Source organism: Eupeodes corollae, chromosome 3 (assembly GCF_945859685.1).
Source record: "Eupeodes corollae chromosome 3, idEupCoro1.1, whole genome shotgun sequence".
Lineage (NCBI taxonomy): Eukaryota > Metazoa > Arthropoda > Insecta > Diptera > Syrphidae > Eupeodes > Eupeodes corollae.
The window spans coordinates 73,108,068-73,127,021 of NC_079149.1; the positions used below are offsets into that span (position 1 = coordinate 73,108,068).

The following is an 18,954-nucleotide window of genomic DNA, read 5'->3' on the forward strand; positions in this document are numbered from 1 at the left end:
ACAAGCTACCATCAGCCAATTTGAGGAAAACCTCAGAAAGCTCAAGGAGGAAATGGAGCCCCTCCTCACTCAGCTGAAGCTAAAACAACGTGCCTCTTGACAACAAGAGGCAGCTCAACGGCAACAAAAACAACAGCAGCAAAAACAACTGCAGCAGAAACAACAGCAACAACAACCACAGCAGCAAAAACAATCACAACCCAAGCCCGCTAATAAAAACACAGGAGCGGAGCAAAAGAAAAAACCGCCATCAGCAGTGACAGGCCCGGATGTTTAGGGCCCATCGACATCAAGCAAAGCAATGCAGCAGCAACAACAGCAGCAGAAACAGCAGCAGCAACAACAGCAGCAGCAGAAACAGCAGCAGCAGAAACAGCAGCAACACCAGAAACAACCACAGCCCAAGAAGGAGAAGGTGCCACCTATTAGGACCTACCGGGTTGACATACAGGACATAAAACAGGTATGTAAGTCGGCCACTAAGGGCAAATTTCTTATCAAAATTTTGAATGAAAAAAAAAAAGAGCTATTCGGTTCAGTGCTTCTAACTGGCCGAATACAAACTAGTGAAAGAGTTACTAAAAGAGGCTACAGCTGAGTTCTTCAGCTACACGCCTAAGAGCGAAAAATTCAAGACGGTCCTTCTGAAGGGCATAAGTTCCTGCACGGAACCGGAGGAGCTCTTAGCTGAGCTCCGCCAAAAAGGCAGTGATGATCTCGATTTTATCGGGGTCAAGCTTTTCACTACGGTGAAGTCCAGACGAGGGGGTTATAGGCTGCCAATGTTCCTCGTAACATTATCGCCCCAAAGCAGTTTTAATAGTGTCGAGAGAATCGAATCTCTCGACAATCAAGCTGTACGCTGGGAGACATTAAAAAGGCACGACGACATTCTACAATGTACGAAGTGCCAGAGGTTTGGCCATGCCAATGCCAACTGCAATATGCAGTTGCGTTGTGTCAGGTGCGGAGAAACCCACAAAGAAGGAGAATGCAAGCTGGGGAATGAGCGGTTTGAGGATTTGACCCTGCTCAAGTGTGCCCTTTGTGGAAACCAAGGGCACCCGGCTAGTTATAGGGGTTGCCCTAAGGTCCAACAAATGAAACAGAAACAGGCCAGCCGAAAAAAGTCGAACAGTCGACAGGCTCCAATACAAAAATTCGTGTATCCCAAATTCTCTTACGCCCAAATGGTGTCAGGGAGTGGAAACACGAGACAGACTCCACCAACGGTTGCCCCAAAGGCCCCTGTGCCTAAGCACCAGAGGTGCAGCCTGACATTGTAGCCTTGTTGTTGAGCATTCAAGGTCAACTAACAGGACTGCAAAGTCAGATAAAGGAGCAAGGCAAAAGGGTAGATCATCTCCACTCTTTGTTGCCTGGCCTGGCGCAATTTAGACCATAATGGGCGACATGCCGGAGACGCGCCTTAAATTCCTAGCTGTGAATGTAAATTCACTGATTAGGATTGAACGAAGAGCCAATATGTTCCAATTGTTGAAAGACTACAGTCCCGATGTGTTTATGGCTAGCGAAACTAAGCTAAACCACAAACACAAATTGACTCATAAAAATTACAATATCGTAAGAAGAGACCGGCCTGACTCCACACAAGGGGGCGGTGTCGCTCTCTTTATACGAAAAGGCATTAATTATAAAGTCATATACAACAATGAATTGCGAAAGCTCAAGACGCTAGAAGTTTGCGTTGTATGCATCTCTCTCTCTCAAGGGAAGCGGATGTATATGATTGCGGCTTATGCGGCTGGAGCTCCGCAGGTCACTTACTTTGCATCAGAACTCGAGATTGTTTTTAGGGAACTTAAACTGAGCTTGGAAGAAAACTATTTCATCTTGGCCGGTGATTTGAACGCAAAACATGAAGATTGGGGAAACGAACATAGTAATCCCAGAGGTAATCATCTTTTTAATTTGATGAATCTTTACAGCGTTGAATATGGCGTCGACCTGCTGGCTACTGAAAGGCCATCTTATCCAAGAAGCGGCTCCTTTCTGGATCTTTTGCTCTACGACACCAGACTGACAGTTACAGACAAAGTGGGTAATCACCCGCGAAACTGCTTACAGACAGTTGAGTACGACAGTGATCACTGCGGACTGGCTGCTGTAATGCAGATTCCGAACGAACGCGTGGAGTTGGAGGAATACGTTGCAACGCACTCTTACAATTACAGTAAGATGCGTTGGCCTCGTTTCACCAACGCCTTAGCGAGAGAACTTCGTTCGAGTGACATAGCCCCACCAAACAACAGAAACCTGACAAATACAGAAATTGACCAACATTTACAACAGATGGACAATCCCAAAGTACAAAGAACGGGACCAAATGGACGCTTACAGAAACTCGACAATTGACGGACTACGTAGGCATGGAATATTTATTTATTTATTTATTTATTTCAATTTCGAAAACTTATACACATTAAGATAAGATATCTTATAAGCTAGTGATAAGTGTAGTATTAAACAAAAATATGGAACTATATATAAAAGGTACTACATTGCAGAGGGCTTTTTACAAAAGTATTAAATTTGAATTGAAAGTATTAAATTTTAATTGAAACAATAGTTTTTAATCGTTATAAAATAGTACACAAATTTATATACATATACGTATGTACATACATATTTACAAATTTGAGTTAAATGATTCATTTGTTGTTCTTTTCATTTCAACTAATTAGATATATGTATGTATGTATGAAATTACGATCTTGACAAATATTTTTTGATTTCGAGTTTTGCCTTGACAGCATCACGTATTTCCCTTATTGATCTTGGCAAGGCATTCCAAAGCCGAATGCTATTAACATAAAATTGACGTTCAGAAGTAAGAGAAGAGTAACGTGGGTTGATAAGTTGTAATGATCTGACAAATGAAGTTCGTCGTATTCTGTCGAAGAGATAGCGAGGTGTCTGTGAAAGTAGGATATCAGCAAGCAAGGTCAATGTCCGAAAATTGAGCATGTTTTCAAATGACATGTTTAGAATATATAATATATAAATATAGCGGGCAGTATTGTTGAATGCAACTGTAAGTTTTCGTTTACTTTGGTAACTACAAGAAGAAAAAATTTCGCATCCATAAGTAAGAATTGGTATTATTAAGGTTTTGGCAAGTAAAAGACGCGTTTTTATGGGAGTATAATGCTGGGCCGCAAACAATGGACGCAGGGCTCCATAACTCTTACCAACTATGGTGTTAATGTGGTTGTCCCATGTTAAAAAACGATTAAATATTATTCCTAAATTTTTGGCCGTCTCAACGAACTGTCTTACTGTCTTCTACAAAGAAGACAGTAAAATATAAAAACAAAAAACGTTAGATTTGCTGCTTGGGTTGTTCTAGTTTTAAGTAGTTTATAGGTAGAATAGGTAGTTTAAGTTAGTTTTAAGTTTTATTTAAGGACCTTATTTTAAGTAGTTTGTAAGTAAAAATAAATAAAAAAGGTTATTGATATTAGTTTTTTTTTTTCAAAATTTTCTAATAAAAACAAAACAAATAAAATTTAAATTGAAGTAAAATAGATCTTAAGGCCGAAAGGCATTAGTAATTAGTGTTATAGTTTAGCTTAGAGTGTCCGTATGGGACCATTAAGTTAGTTGTAAGTTATGGATAATTAGGCTAGTTTTATGAATTTTTGTCTAGCTTTAAGATAGGTTTAAGAATGAATTAATAAAAATTAATTTAAAAAAAAAAAAAATAAGTGTGTTGGACTGTCATGCAAGGGGTCTTGGGTTCAATCCCTGCCCGTGCCACCTTATTTTAAGAAATTTTCATAAACTGAACAACATTGTAAATATATTTGATTTGGTGGAACACAAACTTACAAAAAAAAATTATTTTACAAATTTGTATTTGTAAACTACAACAAAAAAACGTTTTGGTGAAACGCAAAAAATGAAATTTCTACAAATTTCCCTTTGTAATCTACAACTACAATTTTGTAACACAATTAGCTCGTGAAACAGAAAAAATCAATTTGTCTACAAATTTGTAAAAAAAGCACTTGTAATTTACAATTTGTAATTTGGTGAAATAGACCACAGCATTTATATTGTAGTTTTCAGACTTTAAAACATCCAATATTACTTCTATTGAACGGGTTAATTACTAATCCAATGAAGCAGCGCCTGATGCTAAAAAATTTAATACGCATTACAAACAGATTCCGTGATACGAGTTTTCGGAATTATTTACTAAAAACTGTATGCATAGCATTGTTGAGCTAAACAAGTGACCATAATTAACCTAGGTTAAGGGGTCACGTATTATAAAGCTTACAAAACATTTCTTACATTTGTTGTCTCTAAAACTATTTGTATTCATTTAATTTTATATATTACTATTCCGTATCCAAATGTATAAAAAAAAGACACTTTATATTAACCCATTTGTCCCCAACGTTGCGTAGACGAAACATTTCAAAAAATATTTTTTTATTACTATGTTATTGTACCAAATTACTTTTTAGCTGTTACAATTTGTTCTTAACAGAACAATAATTAATTTTATTATGATTTAAATCATTATAATAAAACGATGTAACTTTTACATATATATGAACTTAGACGAAAATTTGAATTTCCTATACTATATTTTTGTCGATTTATTTTCTTGACTCGGAGCACAATGGGATTTTCCAAATTACCAATTTATATTTACAAGGTCATAAGTAAAATAGAGATAATATCATATTCGGCTTTTTATTTATAATTTCTACGCAAATAATCTTTCTATTATTGTTGCGTCTACGCAACATTGGGATTCTAGCGTAATTAGTCGTCCAACGCACGAAAAATTTCACACTAAATAATGTACATTGTTAATCCCAATGATGCGTATACGCAACATTTTATTGTAAAAAAAACTAAAAAACTCGGAATCTTTTTCAATTTAAAAATTGTTATTTGAGTATATATTAAACTTATGAAATGCAGTGAAAGTATAAAATTTGTTTTTTTGTCCAACCTTGGGAACTAATGGGTTAATAAAAAACAATACATTCTCTTGCATATACTTTATATTGGAATTATCCGTAACTTTTAAATGACATTATAATGACAACATATTTTAGGATCCATAAGATAGTATTCTCTGCCAAAAAGTTTGAGATCAATCATGTAATACATTGTTTTTTTGGCACTCCTTAACACATATACAAATAAATACATACACACAAACATACATAGATTATTTCTTAAACGATCCGCTTGTACACGAATCTGTTACAATTACACACATTTTAAGTTTGTTGAGAGTTTGATTTTGTATACAACTTTAAATCAAATGACTGCGGATTTTCAAATGGATCAAGTTCAGAAAATAAATTAAACCAATTTGATACACTGTCCTTTTCGTCTGATTTCTGGAAGGAAGCTTTCGTCTCATTTTTAGACAAATTTGTATCTCTTTGACATTTTGTATAAGATTCTGTTTTGATTGATGGCGAATGTGGATTATGTATATCAGTAATGTATTTGTCAATTTCGATATCACCAAACCAATTATTTTCGAAACTTGATGTATTGTTAAAATCTTCCAATAGCATATTTTCCGTCGTATGTTCAATTGTTTTTCCTGCAGGTGAGTCGGTCAGCGTGTCTTTGAAATCACTCTGAAATAAACAAAAAAAAATATGTTACCGATGTTTATTTTTTAAAAAGTATTTATATATGAAATATCTAAAGCTACAATTACAGGGTCATCGTGTTGTCTATCTAACGTCACCAAAAAAACAAACTTTTCTCAAAAGTTGTAGTCCATCTGACACAAACGTAGTTTTAATCTCTGTTTTAAGCACTTGCACTTCTCTTTCCTTCTCTCTCTTTAATTATTTTGACTTTCTGGTTTTATTTTAGCTATTATTCCTAAACTATTTTTAATTAGTAGCTGCTAACTCCGATGGTAAAAATGCATTTCCTTTGGGAAATCAACATTTTATATTGGAATTGTTTGTAATTATTTTTTATCTTTCCTTTGTCTATGTTGCGATCTTGTTGACTCGGTATAAAATTCTGCCTGTCAAAGTTGGGAAACAGTCTAATTAATGCGTTTACCGATCGTTACAAAAAAGAATATTGTATCCCAATATTAACTAATACATTGCACTGTCACAGAAAATAGTCAACGGGTTAATTCAAAAATACGTGATGTACTCCTTGAAGCGTTCAAAACACTTTTCATTGACGATTACACGAAGCTACGTGAAACCCTTGGTACACATTTTTACGACATTGAGAGTGTCAGTAAAAAATTAGTGAAAGCAAGACACAAGTTATTTTGAATCCATAAAGATTGCTTATAATGAAAATAAAAAAATCTACTTATTTTAGACTGCTAATGTGAATGTCAGAACGAATTAAAAACTTTAGGAAAAAGAAGAAAAAAGGAGAAAAAAGTGAGATACAAAATAAATCAGCTCAAAATTATATACATGCAAAAGTGAAATATTTAAACCCAGTAATCATAAAGACAAAATTTTTATGTTGTATGAAAAGGAAAGAATCTACCGGAAAATATATACATATGTATATTTAACATATAAAAATAATAATATTTTATGCTAAAAATTAAAATCTCGAATAAATGTAACGAAAGTAAAAGTGACAGAATTTTTTACAGTTCAGGTTTTTACATTCTACAGAGTAAGTACCAATTTGAAATTCTAACTGAAAACTAAATTGATTTAACAACCAAATCAAAAAGAAAATAGTTTCTTCTAGATGGAGAAACTGTCTGAAGAAAATATGTACATACGTTTGTTCCAGATTCCAAAACAATCTATTTCGTTGAAGATTGTAACAAGAATAATATATGGGTATACATAATTGAACAATAAACTAGATTCTTCAAGTATATTTTTAACACTCTTACTAGAATCTAATTAATTAAACCCATTGATTTCCAAATTTGATGGTTTTGTAAAAACCAACAGCCATCAATTCTATGGTTTCCAAATAATGACTTTCAAGTGTATATCAGTTTGACTGTCGCAAACAAAAATTATCAGTGAATAACAGACTAAATATTAATTCTTGATACGGGATATTTGACATTTTTTTACGTTCGGATATTGTTTTGAATCAATTGACATTTTCTTCGTTAATTTTTGAGTAATGTCCATTAGGGACGAAAAATTGTTTGAATTAGTCAATCTAAATGTATAGATCATTTTCAAAATATATTTTTCTTGATGAATACAGATTGAACCGTTCTGATTATCTCTTGTTAGCTTAAGAAAAGAATTTGAGGGACCAAATTATTCACTAAATGATTACAGAGAATGAGCAAATCATCGATATAAATGGCAACATTTTTTCTCCGACATGTTGGAAATAAATACATGGAACTAGTTCTGATTGATTCCTTCTAAATTATTTTAAAGCTTTATCCAACTTAGGGTTCCATATTCGAGAAGACTGCCTCAGTCCATAAATTGATTTTTTAGTCGAAGCAGATTCTCTCAGTTCTCGAAAGCTTCTGGCTTTTTAATTACAACCTTTTTCCACAAGGCGACATCTGAATTCGTTCTGAAAACCGATTTGATACAACTCCCATGTTTCGTTAGCCAATAAAGAAGAGTATTCACTATTGAATACTTTTTTCCAGTTTTCTGCTTCTTTGCTTGGAATAGCATGTTTGTAGTTTAAAAGATCGGTCTATTTCATCATTTGCTCGATTTGTAACATAAGCATCAATTTTTCTTGGTTTCTGGTATCTTTCTCTTTTCTAGTATACTTTGATGGAGTTAAAAGTTCAGAAAAATTTTTAAGTTCACATTCAAAATATTCCTTTTAATTTTGATGAAACTGATTTGATAATCTTTATTTGTGTTCATCTCTTCTATAGAAATTGGATTCTTATTTTCATTAATTACACCACAGAAAAATCTTCGAAAAGTATGAAATTATTAATTTATTAATTTTGTTTTCAGAAACCACCCTTCTCTTCTTTGGATCATACATTCGGTAAGTTTTCGAGATTTCAGAGTAACCAGTGAATACACATTTCATTGATTTAACATCAAGCTTCTTCCTCTTTTCTTTAGGGACATGCATCATCACTGTTGATACAATTAATCGCAAATGATATTCCTCGGAAGTTTTGAAATATTCAAAAACTCTACTTGGTATTCGATTTATCAAGAAAGCAGCATAAAATAAGGCCTTTCCCTAAAAATATTTTCCACCACACCATTAGAAAACATGTATCATGCTTTTTCAGCTAGAGCGCACTCTTTCTGCCTTATTCAAGCTTTGCCTAAAAAACTGGCAAATGAACCATAACAAAATTTTACGCCATATCGGTTCGAAATATTTTGATGTTCTTCTTCGTTTGGCTTTGAACCAACTCTTGAATGAAATAAAAACTTTTCAGAAATGGATGATAAAGTATAAAAAATCAGCTTAAAATTTCAGAAGATAATAGGCTCCACCAATTGACTTTTGTATTATTGGTTAACAGGTATCAGAATGAACTTAGCTTGTTTTCAATTCAGATGTGGTAAAAGACTTGTTTGAGCATTCTTTTTATTGAATCTCCCGTAATAACTTTAGGAGGAGATGATCATTGGATTGTATTGTATATTTTGGACCAATCTTTTTTTTTACTATGACAAAATGTCTATTTTTGTTACTTAGTGAAAGGCGGTTTATCTAAAGGTATTAGGCTCAAATTGTATTTAATTAATTTTCGTTGCAATAGTAGAACACACCTCTAAAATTCAAAATACCAAGAAGTGAGAGAATTGGAGCAGTAAATAGCATAGCATCTGTTTATCGTTGTTACATATCAGTTAACAAACCGATTGAAATTCGAATCGAATAGTTTGCATTGTTTTTCTACTATAATTAATATAATGAACTGTATTATATTATTGTACTATAATTTACTTAGTACTATAATGTGCTATATTATAATAATATAGGATGATCAGAAATAATAATATCCCAAATAAAATACAAATTATGTTAAACTAATGATAAAAAACAATCATACTAAATATAATTAGATACAAAAATGGGAAAAGAGGAAAAACGAGATAGGCAAATAGTTGAACCGACTGAACCATAGGGCTACGCTTATGTATGCAGAGACAAATTTAACAAGCTGAAATGACAAAAAAGGGAAATTGAAGATTTTGATATTTGTTAACTTACTGTGAGAAATGCATTAGCATAGGTCAAATATTGTTTTTTACCGTTTTTCATCTTCCAGGAATTTCAACTAAATATATAAAACTTAAATTATAAAACTTTAAAACAAAAAGAAACCGGGTCTTGTTTCTATCTTTAAAAGGCGCAGATTTTGTTGACTCATATTGACCGCAGACAAATTCTAAAAATGAAGAAAAATCGTCGGTTGGTTTCTGGTTTCCGAATACAAAACGCCATCCCGGGCCAATAACTTCAGCTAAAATAAAACCGACGCGACGGCAATCAAAATACCAAAATTATAAAGCCAACCAGCCAATCGGAACAACCATATTTTGCAACAAGGACATCCAACATATCAAAATCATCAACAATTACGTCTAAACACAACAACCAACAGCAGCAAGATTATACGACTTTATCAAGAACTCAACTGCATTCAATGTTAGCAGGTGCAAAAGATTAAATAAAAGTATTTTATTTACAAAATAAAGTTTGCACTTATTAACTTTAAACCGGTTGTTATTAGTTAATATTTATTTTTTATTTAAAATAATAACAACATAATTAAATTGAAGTTTTTTTTAACTTAAAACTAATTAACTAAGACTTTAAAAAATACGTCAAAATAAAACGGAGTAAAGAGCAATAAATAAAGCAAAAGAAACTAATACTTAAATTAATTTAATTTATAAAACTCGACTAGATTTTTGTGTTAATCAATTTTTTGATTTTAAACTTAATATACTTTTAAATAGGTAACTAAAGTAACAGAGATCATCATATGAAACATTAATGTTGAAGCCAACCTCGGAGCAGTGCAGAACTTAGAAGAATTGAGTCAACAAATTAATAAGGCATTTTTTTGGGATTTTTTAGATTAATTAGAGTTTAGATTAAGTTCCTAATTTTGTACATAGTAAGAAAATTATCCTTTTTATTTTAATTTTAGATTACACAGACGGAAGGATGATGTGGTAAATACCTTAATTTACGTATGTATTTGATTAGGGAGTTTCAGCAATGGAATCCATTATGGATGCGGTTGCCGTGAATTTTTCACAATAATGATTCGTCACTTGTGGCGAACCTGCTCGTGTTCGCTGTTTGTTTTCTCGTGAATGAGCTTGTATGCAAAACACTCGCTGTTGGCGAACATTTTTGATTTTTTCATGTCCGTCGTGTGTGGCGATGTTCGTGACCAAATTTTCATTTCTCATATGAATGTCGTCTAGTGAGCATTGCGGAAGATGGCAACTGTAAGTCATACTTTTATAGAGAAATTTTTGGAATTGTTGCTATCCGGGACGTCAAAAGAGAAAAGTGTAAAAATAAAATTGTAAAAAAAAAGCTTGGGGAAACCTCATACAAAAATACAAGGCTGTTGACTAAATTCCCACTTTGGACATCGTAAAAAAATACAACGCACTCAGATACTCCTACAGAGGGTAGCTGACCAAAATCAAGAGAAGTGAAAAATCGGGAACAAGTCCCGAAGACGTATATGTGCCAAAGTTATGGTATATTAATAATTGGGTCCGATCCCTGCCTGTGCCACCAAAAGTTTTTTCCACGGGTACTGCCTCTTGCGAGGAATTGACAAATTCTCCAAGAGTAATTCTTGTTATGAAAAGTGCTTTCTTAAATTAGCCGTTCGGCATACAAACTGTAGGTCCCCTCAATACCTGCAATTACTCGCACACAGGAATGGTTGAGAGCCTTAAGTCACTAAGCCGTGGTTCTCTACGGACTGTTGCGCCTCCTAATTTATTTATTTAATAACATGCATTTTCTGAAACCAGTCTTTCATCCACAACCTTTTTTGTTTTATTTTCTTCACATAAATGAATTGCCAGAATTGCAACTTCTTGCGCTTGTTTTTCGGACATCCTTCTATCTTGAACAATCGTCTTGAAATGAATTTTCGTCGTTGTGTTTTTCATGTAAACGAACATGTTCACTGATCATGTTCATCATATATGCCTAGCTTTACAGCGAAATTCGGTTCGTCATCGCCTTTATATAAGTTGGAAAAGTGGTTTTCTTTCCATACTTTCAACATAGAATGCGGTTCTACCACGATGTTCAGCTCATAGGCCTTACAGGCTTCGGTTTGTGGCTAGTACCCTTGGGAGTTGTTTTTTACCTTTTGGTAAAACTTACGAACATCATTCCTGTTGTGAAATCCCTCTATCTCCTCGATCACGCGCTTCTCATGCTTCCTTTTTTCGATCTAAGCTGCCGGTGTTCCTCTCAAGTTTTCTGCTCGTAGATATCGCGAGCAGCTCTGGTCCTTCTGTGTAGCGCAGAAGAAGCAAGCAGCGAAGAATGCAAGGCAATGTTGCCACTGGACTTAAACGTTTAATGCAGACAGCATATGACTTCTTAAGAGGTTATTAGAGACACAATCGGAAAAGGACATGGCAGTCTTTGCGATTGTAGCCGTCTAACGTCGAAACTTTTCACAGTACTTCCTTGTTTTGGATAACAATGTAGTCAGTCTGGTTGACAGGATATTTCCATGTCCCCATGTGGATATCAAGATATGTCAACTGCGTACTAGCTATCAGAACGTCTCGCCCCACAGCGAAATCGATCAGTCTGAATCCGTTGTCGTGCAGGCTGTATCTCTCGATTGTGCCACCAAAGATGTCTCATCTTCCCAGCTTGGCGTTAAATTTTGAAAGTCATAGAATATGTTTTTGGTCTCTTCATCTTTCTCCTCTGTTGGGGCATGCGCGTATATTGGGCTTATGTTGGCGAATTTATCCTTGATGAGAATTGTCCTAATGGGCTCGCTCACACAATTTAAACTTAAGACTTTTTGCTTCAGTCTAGTTCCAACAACAAATCCACACAAAAATACACGCTGTTGTTAGACACACCCTATATAGGTGTTCTGTAATCTGAACATTCATCAATGTGAACTGATCTATTTATTTATTCGTTTTATGTAACCTCACTCTTGTTTATACTTTCGTCTAATATACACGCGTCTTTTAACTCTCGCTCTGCTATAGATTATGGGCCCAGAATTAAACATTTATCTATTTATTTTTTTATTTCTTTAATAAAATCCAAATCGCGTAAGCACTTTTTTACAAAAAAGTTTTTTTTTTGAAAACTTAACCATGGCAAAATTCGACAATGGATTTTCCTTCCAAAAACTGCTATGACGACAAAATTACTCCAACTGGAAAATTGCCATGCAGGCTTTTCTGGACTTGGACAATTTATGGTTGGGAATTATCGAGTACGATGTTGATGAGAATGGTATACCCAAACCTCCAATCGACGTAGATAAAGACAGGAGTAAACTATAGCTGCCGGTCGATTCAGTTTGCTACATTCACATACAAAATGCCAAGTCAGCGAAGGAAATGTGGCAAAGGCTAGCAGATGCCTACGAAGACAATGGTCTTATTCGTCGTGTTGGTCTACTGCGTAAGCTGATAAACACATTCTTATTGAATTGCGGTTCCATGAAACGGTACATAAATGAAATCATTTCAACATCACAGTCGTTGAACGGCATATGCTTTTCGATTGATGAAGACTGGGTAGGAACGCTATTGCTAGCTGGCCTATCTGAAGACTACCGCCCAATGATCATGGCGTTAGAAAATTCTGGCATACAAATCACAGGTGACGCCATCAAAACTAAACTCCTGCAAGAGATGCAGCCAAGTGAAAACGATTCCGCATTTTTTACTGCAAAATATAACAATAACAAGCGACAGCAAATCCAACACCGAAAAGGTGCAAAATGTAGAAAATGTCATAATTTCGGCCACATCGCGAAGAATTGCCAAACAAAATCTACGCATTCTAACAGCGATGATAGAAAATTTAATGCATTTGGTGCCGCGCTCTCAACTATTGGTTTTGGCAATAAAAATTAATGGTTTTTTGACTCCGGAACAATTCAAAAGAATCTACAGGAACGGTCATCGCAGCTGATGCCAGTGAAATGCAAATCCAAAGTACCGGTAAACTGATGTTAAGAGTAAAAAAGAACGATAATGACGATTTAATTGAAATTCACGATGTGCAGTATAAACCAAATATAAGCACTAATTTGCGCTCTGTAAGTCAAATTGTTAAACGAGGTTTTACAGTCGTGTTCGAAAATACAGGTGTCCAAGTGTTTGATCGGAATCATAAGGTAATTGTTACCGGAACACTTCATAATGATTTATTTATACTATATCTAGCACCCAAAGACAAAGCACTTGCGTTTGAAGCAACAACTAGTCGTGGACTCTGGCACAGGAGAATGGGACACTTGAACCAAAACAGTCTAACTCGATGTTCGCGGAAAGCGATTTTCATGGATTTTCCGGACTTGCTGCGCCTCCATCGCATCACACTAGAACAGTTTTGACCAAAAATCAACAAGTGTCCAAGCCTAGCGTTGAGGGGCGCGTTTTTCAAGGCAAGTATCCCTTAAATTTAGTTGAAAATCATATGTCTGCAGTAGAACTTTTACAGACAAACATGGACGATGCAGTTACACCAGAAGAATTGTCACGGCCAGATGCGAATCAATGGAAGCTGGCCATGGAAGAGGAGTACCAGTCGCTTAAGGACAACTAAACTTAGTTGCTGTCAGACTTGCCACCAACCCGCAAGGCAATCAAATGCAGATGGATATTCAGAACCAAACGTGATGTAACTGGCTGCATAGATTGCTACAAGGCACGATTGGTGATAAAAGGCTACTCTCAGCGAAAGGAGTTAGACTATGAGGAGACATACTCCCCAGTAGTACGTCATAGTTCCTTGAGATACCTTTTTGCAATCGCCCCACAACTCAATCTTAAAATTCAACAAATGGACGCAATAACTGCATTTCTTCTAGGCCAACTAAACGAAGAAATTTATATGGAGCAGCCACCATTGTATGCTGACAAGAACAATCCATCGAAAGCTTGCCGCCTGCACAAAGCACTGTACGGACTGAAGCAGTCAAGCAGGATTTGGAACTTGGAATTAAACAATGTCCTTGAAGCTTTTGGACTAAGTAAGTCAAAATATGATCTTTGCTTATATCATAAAAAAGAAGACAGGAAACTGCAGTCTACGTTGATGACCTTTTTCTGTTTAGTAATGACTATTCACAGCTCATAAACATCAAGCAGCACTTAAGCCAAAAGTTTCACATGAAAGACCTTGGAATGAGAATAACTTGTGAACATGATTCAATTTCAATCGATCAAGAGTTCTACATTGAAAACCTTTTTGAAAAGTTTGGCATGAAGGACGCCAAAGTAGTCAAAACACTAATGAACTCAAGTTAGAAACTCAGCTAGGAAGATGGTGCAAAGACAGTCGAAGACATTGAACAAATGCTAAAAATTCCGTACCAGGAAGCAATAGGATGTTTACTGTACCTTGCACAATGCACTAGAACTGACATTTCCTTTGCCGTGAACAACCTTAGTCGTTATAACAATAACCCCGGAATACGCCATTGATCTGCATCGTCAAACATCTTTTTCGATATCTCCGTGGGACATCAAAGATGAAACTACGCTTCAAGAAGGATGATAACCAGAGCTTCATCACCGGTTACACGGATGCGGATGGGGCAGCAATCGCCGATGACAGGAAATCAACAACCGGCTATATCTTTTTAGCTCAAGGAGGAGTGTTCTAAGAGGCAACAAACAGTTGCGCTCTCATCTTGCGAAGCTGAATACATTGCCTTATCAGCAACCCTACAAGAGGCCATATGGTGGGATGGAATAAGAAGTCAACTCCGTTCAACATCACAAGACATTGCTCATTAACTATGACAATCAAAGTGCCATTTCAATTGCATTAAACAATGGATTCCACCCGAAAACGAAGCACAACGAAATCCGTCATCACTTCTTACAGGACACTCTAGCTGCAGATGAAATAAAACTAAATTATTTTAACTATGTAGCCGATGCAATCACGAAACCGCTGGACTGAACCAAGCTCGAAACATTTTGATACCAGATGGGGATCCACTAACGAATTCCAGCTTAAGGAGGAGTGTTAGGCACACCCTATGTAGGTGTTCTGTAATCTGAACATTCATCAATGTGAACTGATCTATTTATTTATTCGTTTTATGTAACTTTCGTTATGTTTGTTATTTTAATAAAACCTCTCGTCAAATAAACACGCGTCTTTTAACTCTCGCTCTGTTATAGCTGCCTGTTTTCGGTAGCAGTCGCCGCAGTATACATCGGAATCTTTTAGTTTGCGTTTGCCCGGTCCATCCCATCTCACTTTTTGGATGGCGGTAATATCTGCCTTGCAGCAGTTTAGGGTTTCCGCTAATTGTTCGACTGCATGTGGTCTGTTAAGGGACCTAACATTACACGTACAGATCTTAAATTCGTTGTTCTTATTTCCTGTGGACGCTTATGTTCTCTTGAATTCACATGCCTACCATTTGAATATCGGTCATCAAGTACTATCTTAAAAAATAATTTAAAGTGTTGTACTGTCCCAAACAAAATCGATGAACTTAAGACTAATTTTTGATTTAAGGCAATTAAACAAAATACATAATTTATCATGACAAATTTTAGTTTACAGAAAATTCTTTCAAAATGTGAGGGTGTTAGAGAAATCGGTTTAATCTACATTGTTTATAAGCCTATGAGAAAACTTGTGTACCCCGGATACTATTAGGGATTTTATCATGATAAATAATTTTATGATTTCATTCACAGAATATCTATATTTATACCGATATCAAAAAGATTCCATCCAGTTGCACACCAAACGCATGAAGCGGTCAACATCATCTCTCCAGCGTAAACATTTTCTACCTCCCTATCGCCTACCATACTTTATACCATACAAGATTTAATGAGCTGGTTATTCTTCGCTTATGTAACCTTGATGTCGAGTCCACACGATTGGTTTTAAGCTAGTTTTTTCAACAACAGCAAAAATATATCTACCAAACGACTTACCGAAAAAAACATTGATTGATCAGTGTCATCAGTTTGAATTTGAATAGATTCGATATTTTGAGAAAGTTCTTTGAGAACACAGAAATCATACCGCGGGTTCGAAACCAGAGCTTGTGCAACAGCCTCAAAGGTTGATTTAGATTTTTTAGAAAATTGAAGAATTGCAGTCATGTACGCAACGAGGCAATGTGAAAACATATTACATCTAGCTGCAGCCAATAGGTCTATCTGTAAAATTTGAAAGAATTATTAGGGGAACTAATATTCCTTATTTAAAAAGAATGCCTTTTGAATACAATCCATTGACAACTTATCAAAATTATCTTTTCCAATACGCACAGCTGATTGTGCGCGTCGAAATTTATCAAGTCCTTTTCCGTTGTCGGGATCCAATTGCATGCTTAGTGATTTCATCCAAGAAAGAGCTGCCCGATATTCGGTTCGTTCCTTTTCCATATACTTCATGGTAGTAACAGTATCACTAATAGCCCTACATCTGAAAATATCAACTTCATGGTGGAGCCGTAAAAGTGGCACTCTAACTGACATCCGTTGTTGTCCACAAAAGTAAATTGCTTTCCCGGAATTGATGATGCTTGATCCAGTCGTCTTACTACGTTTACCGATTTCTTTTAAAAATCTACCAAATGCGCATTCTTCCTGTGACAATGTGCAAAGCCTTTCCTGGAATTGTTCCAAAATTTTATTAAGCTGTAAGCATGTCTCTGATATAGACTTTAATAGAGCAATCTTCGAATCCAATCCAGCATCTGATGAAACTATATGCTCATCTTCTTTCGAACCAAGCTTTCGTTGAACAGTTTTTTTAGTAATCCAAAATTGATGTTGAACTTCGGACTTAAGCATCTTAAATTTATAAATTGATTTGCAAGTAATATTTTCGAAAAAAACTATAATACAAAATGCAAGAGGTTTTCAACTAAACAAAAAACATCAATAAAACCACATAATAACGAGACTGACATCAATCCCTGTTGTCTTGTCACATGTCATTGAATTATTATGCTTTTAGCTGTTTGAACACCACATATACTGCACAAAACGATTGATCACATTTAGGCTATAAACATAATGAGACACATCCGAAATCGTCAAGAGATACTTTGCCAAAGTTCTTGCACAGATGAAAACCATGGGTTTTCAGCTTATTTAAAGTCAACAAATTCTCTCGTTTTGATGTTTTTAGATAGACGGAATCTCAGCTTTGTCAAGACATGAAAAACTATTCATTTGTACTGTCTTTATAACTGTTTTCTTTATAAATATGGATTTTACATACTTTTTTATTAGATCCATTCTTTCATATTTGGGCTTTTGGCTTTGCTTCTTTTTCTATTTTTTTATTAAGAAAAACAGGGGCGACTTTCCATTACCGCAGCACGAATTTCCTTCTGATTTTTTTTTACAGTTAGGTAGGGGTCTCAATAGAATATGTTTTAAATATTAGGGCGAGGAAACAACTTTAAGCCATAAAAAAAAAAATATTTTATTTTTCGGACTTAACCCTACTTTTTTGTATTCCATTTTTTGAGCCTAAAACAAGTTTTTTTTTAAATTGATAGCACGGCGTACTAACAGCTAGGTATGTAAGCTTGGGGTCACTATAGGATTTGGGGTGGGTGCGAGTTTGGGTATATGCAAAGTATTTTTCCATTTGAGCACTAAAATAAAAGAAATTACCAAGAAAAAAAAACAAGTATGGCAACACTGAACAAAAAACAGGGAAGAAATGTCAAAATCAACCATTTTTGAGTGTTTTGTATGGAAAAAAGTGAACTTTAAAAATTAATTAAAAATAGAAATAAATGTTTCCTAGCTCTAAAATTGCTATAGTTATTATTTATTTGCACATATCTATCGAATAAAAAAAACCGCGAGTCGAAATTCGTGCTGCGGTAATGGAAAGTTGAGCCGAAAAACACTTCGTAAACAAAATTAAACTATCCAAAATTGTATTATGATATAATTCAGACTTTTTTTACGAAAGGATTCCAAGCATACAATTTAGCATTTTACAAATTGTTGTGGACGCCTTTTCAGGAACCGCATCCTCAATCCTAAGATAATAAAATAAAAAGAATAGTTACATAATAATCACATAAAGTTCGTACTTAAGCCTAGTACATACTTGTGAACCATCTCGTGAACCCATACAAATTTCAGTTTTTGGTTCACCCGTGAACTTGCTCGTGAAGCTGAGTGGAGAACAAAGTGGAGAGTTTTCGTTCACGGGCAATTCACGTGCAAAATGTACGGGAACTGTTGGTGAAGCTTTGACATTTGGTTTGTTCATGTTCACAACGTGTACTCACAAGTGTGTACCAGTGAGCAATGTCAAAAGTTCACTTTCTCCACTGGCGAACGTTCACTTCACGATTAAGTATGTACTAGGCTTTACCCAAATGTTGTTTATGTTTTGTAAGTGTCACTTGCCTCATTGTTGGTCTCCATGGAAACTCTCCATACCTCAGTGGAGAGAAATTCCATGGGAAAGCAATGGGTGCGTTCTGGAGGAGATCTGGGTTTGGTGTATTGTAGTTTAAGTTGGTTGAATTGTTAAGTTGCATGTGAATGAAACTTTGTTTTTTGTCCGTGTTTAGTTTTCAGTACTGACGATTAATGCATGTCATGGCGGTGGTTAGGTGATTTGTATTCATACGTTTTGTTAATACTTTGTCATTATGTGTATGGATTTTGTTTGTGTTCTGGTTCCATGTGGTTCTGTGTTACAGGTCTCTCCGATTTCGAATGTGGAACACACCCTTGGTTCTTGGGACACTGATACCCCTATTCTGTT

General features: G+C 35.2%; 1 protein-coding gene across 1 annotated transcript; it reads right to left on the minus strand.

The window, feature by feature from the left end:
* Positions 1 to 5,027: 5,027 nt before the first annotated feature.
* On the minus strand, positions 5,028 to 17,115 carry LOC129949129 (islet cell autoantigen 1). Its single transcript, XM_056060396.1, has 3 exons — positions 16,422 to 17,115; positions 16,137 to 16,364; positions 5,028 to 5,639 (listed from the first exon to the last, which is right to left on the minus strand). The coding sequence occupies exons 1-3, from the start codon at positions 17,001 to 17,003 to the stop codon at positions 5,268 to 5,270; spliced, it is 1,182 nt and encodes a 393-aa protein (XP_055916371.1). The 5' UTR covers positions 17,004 to 17,115; the 3' UTR covers positions 5,028 to 5,267.
* Positions 17,116 to 18,954: the final 1,839 nt, after the last annotated feature.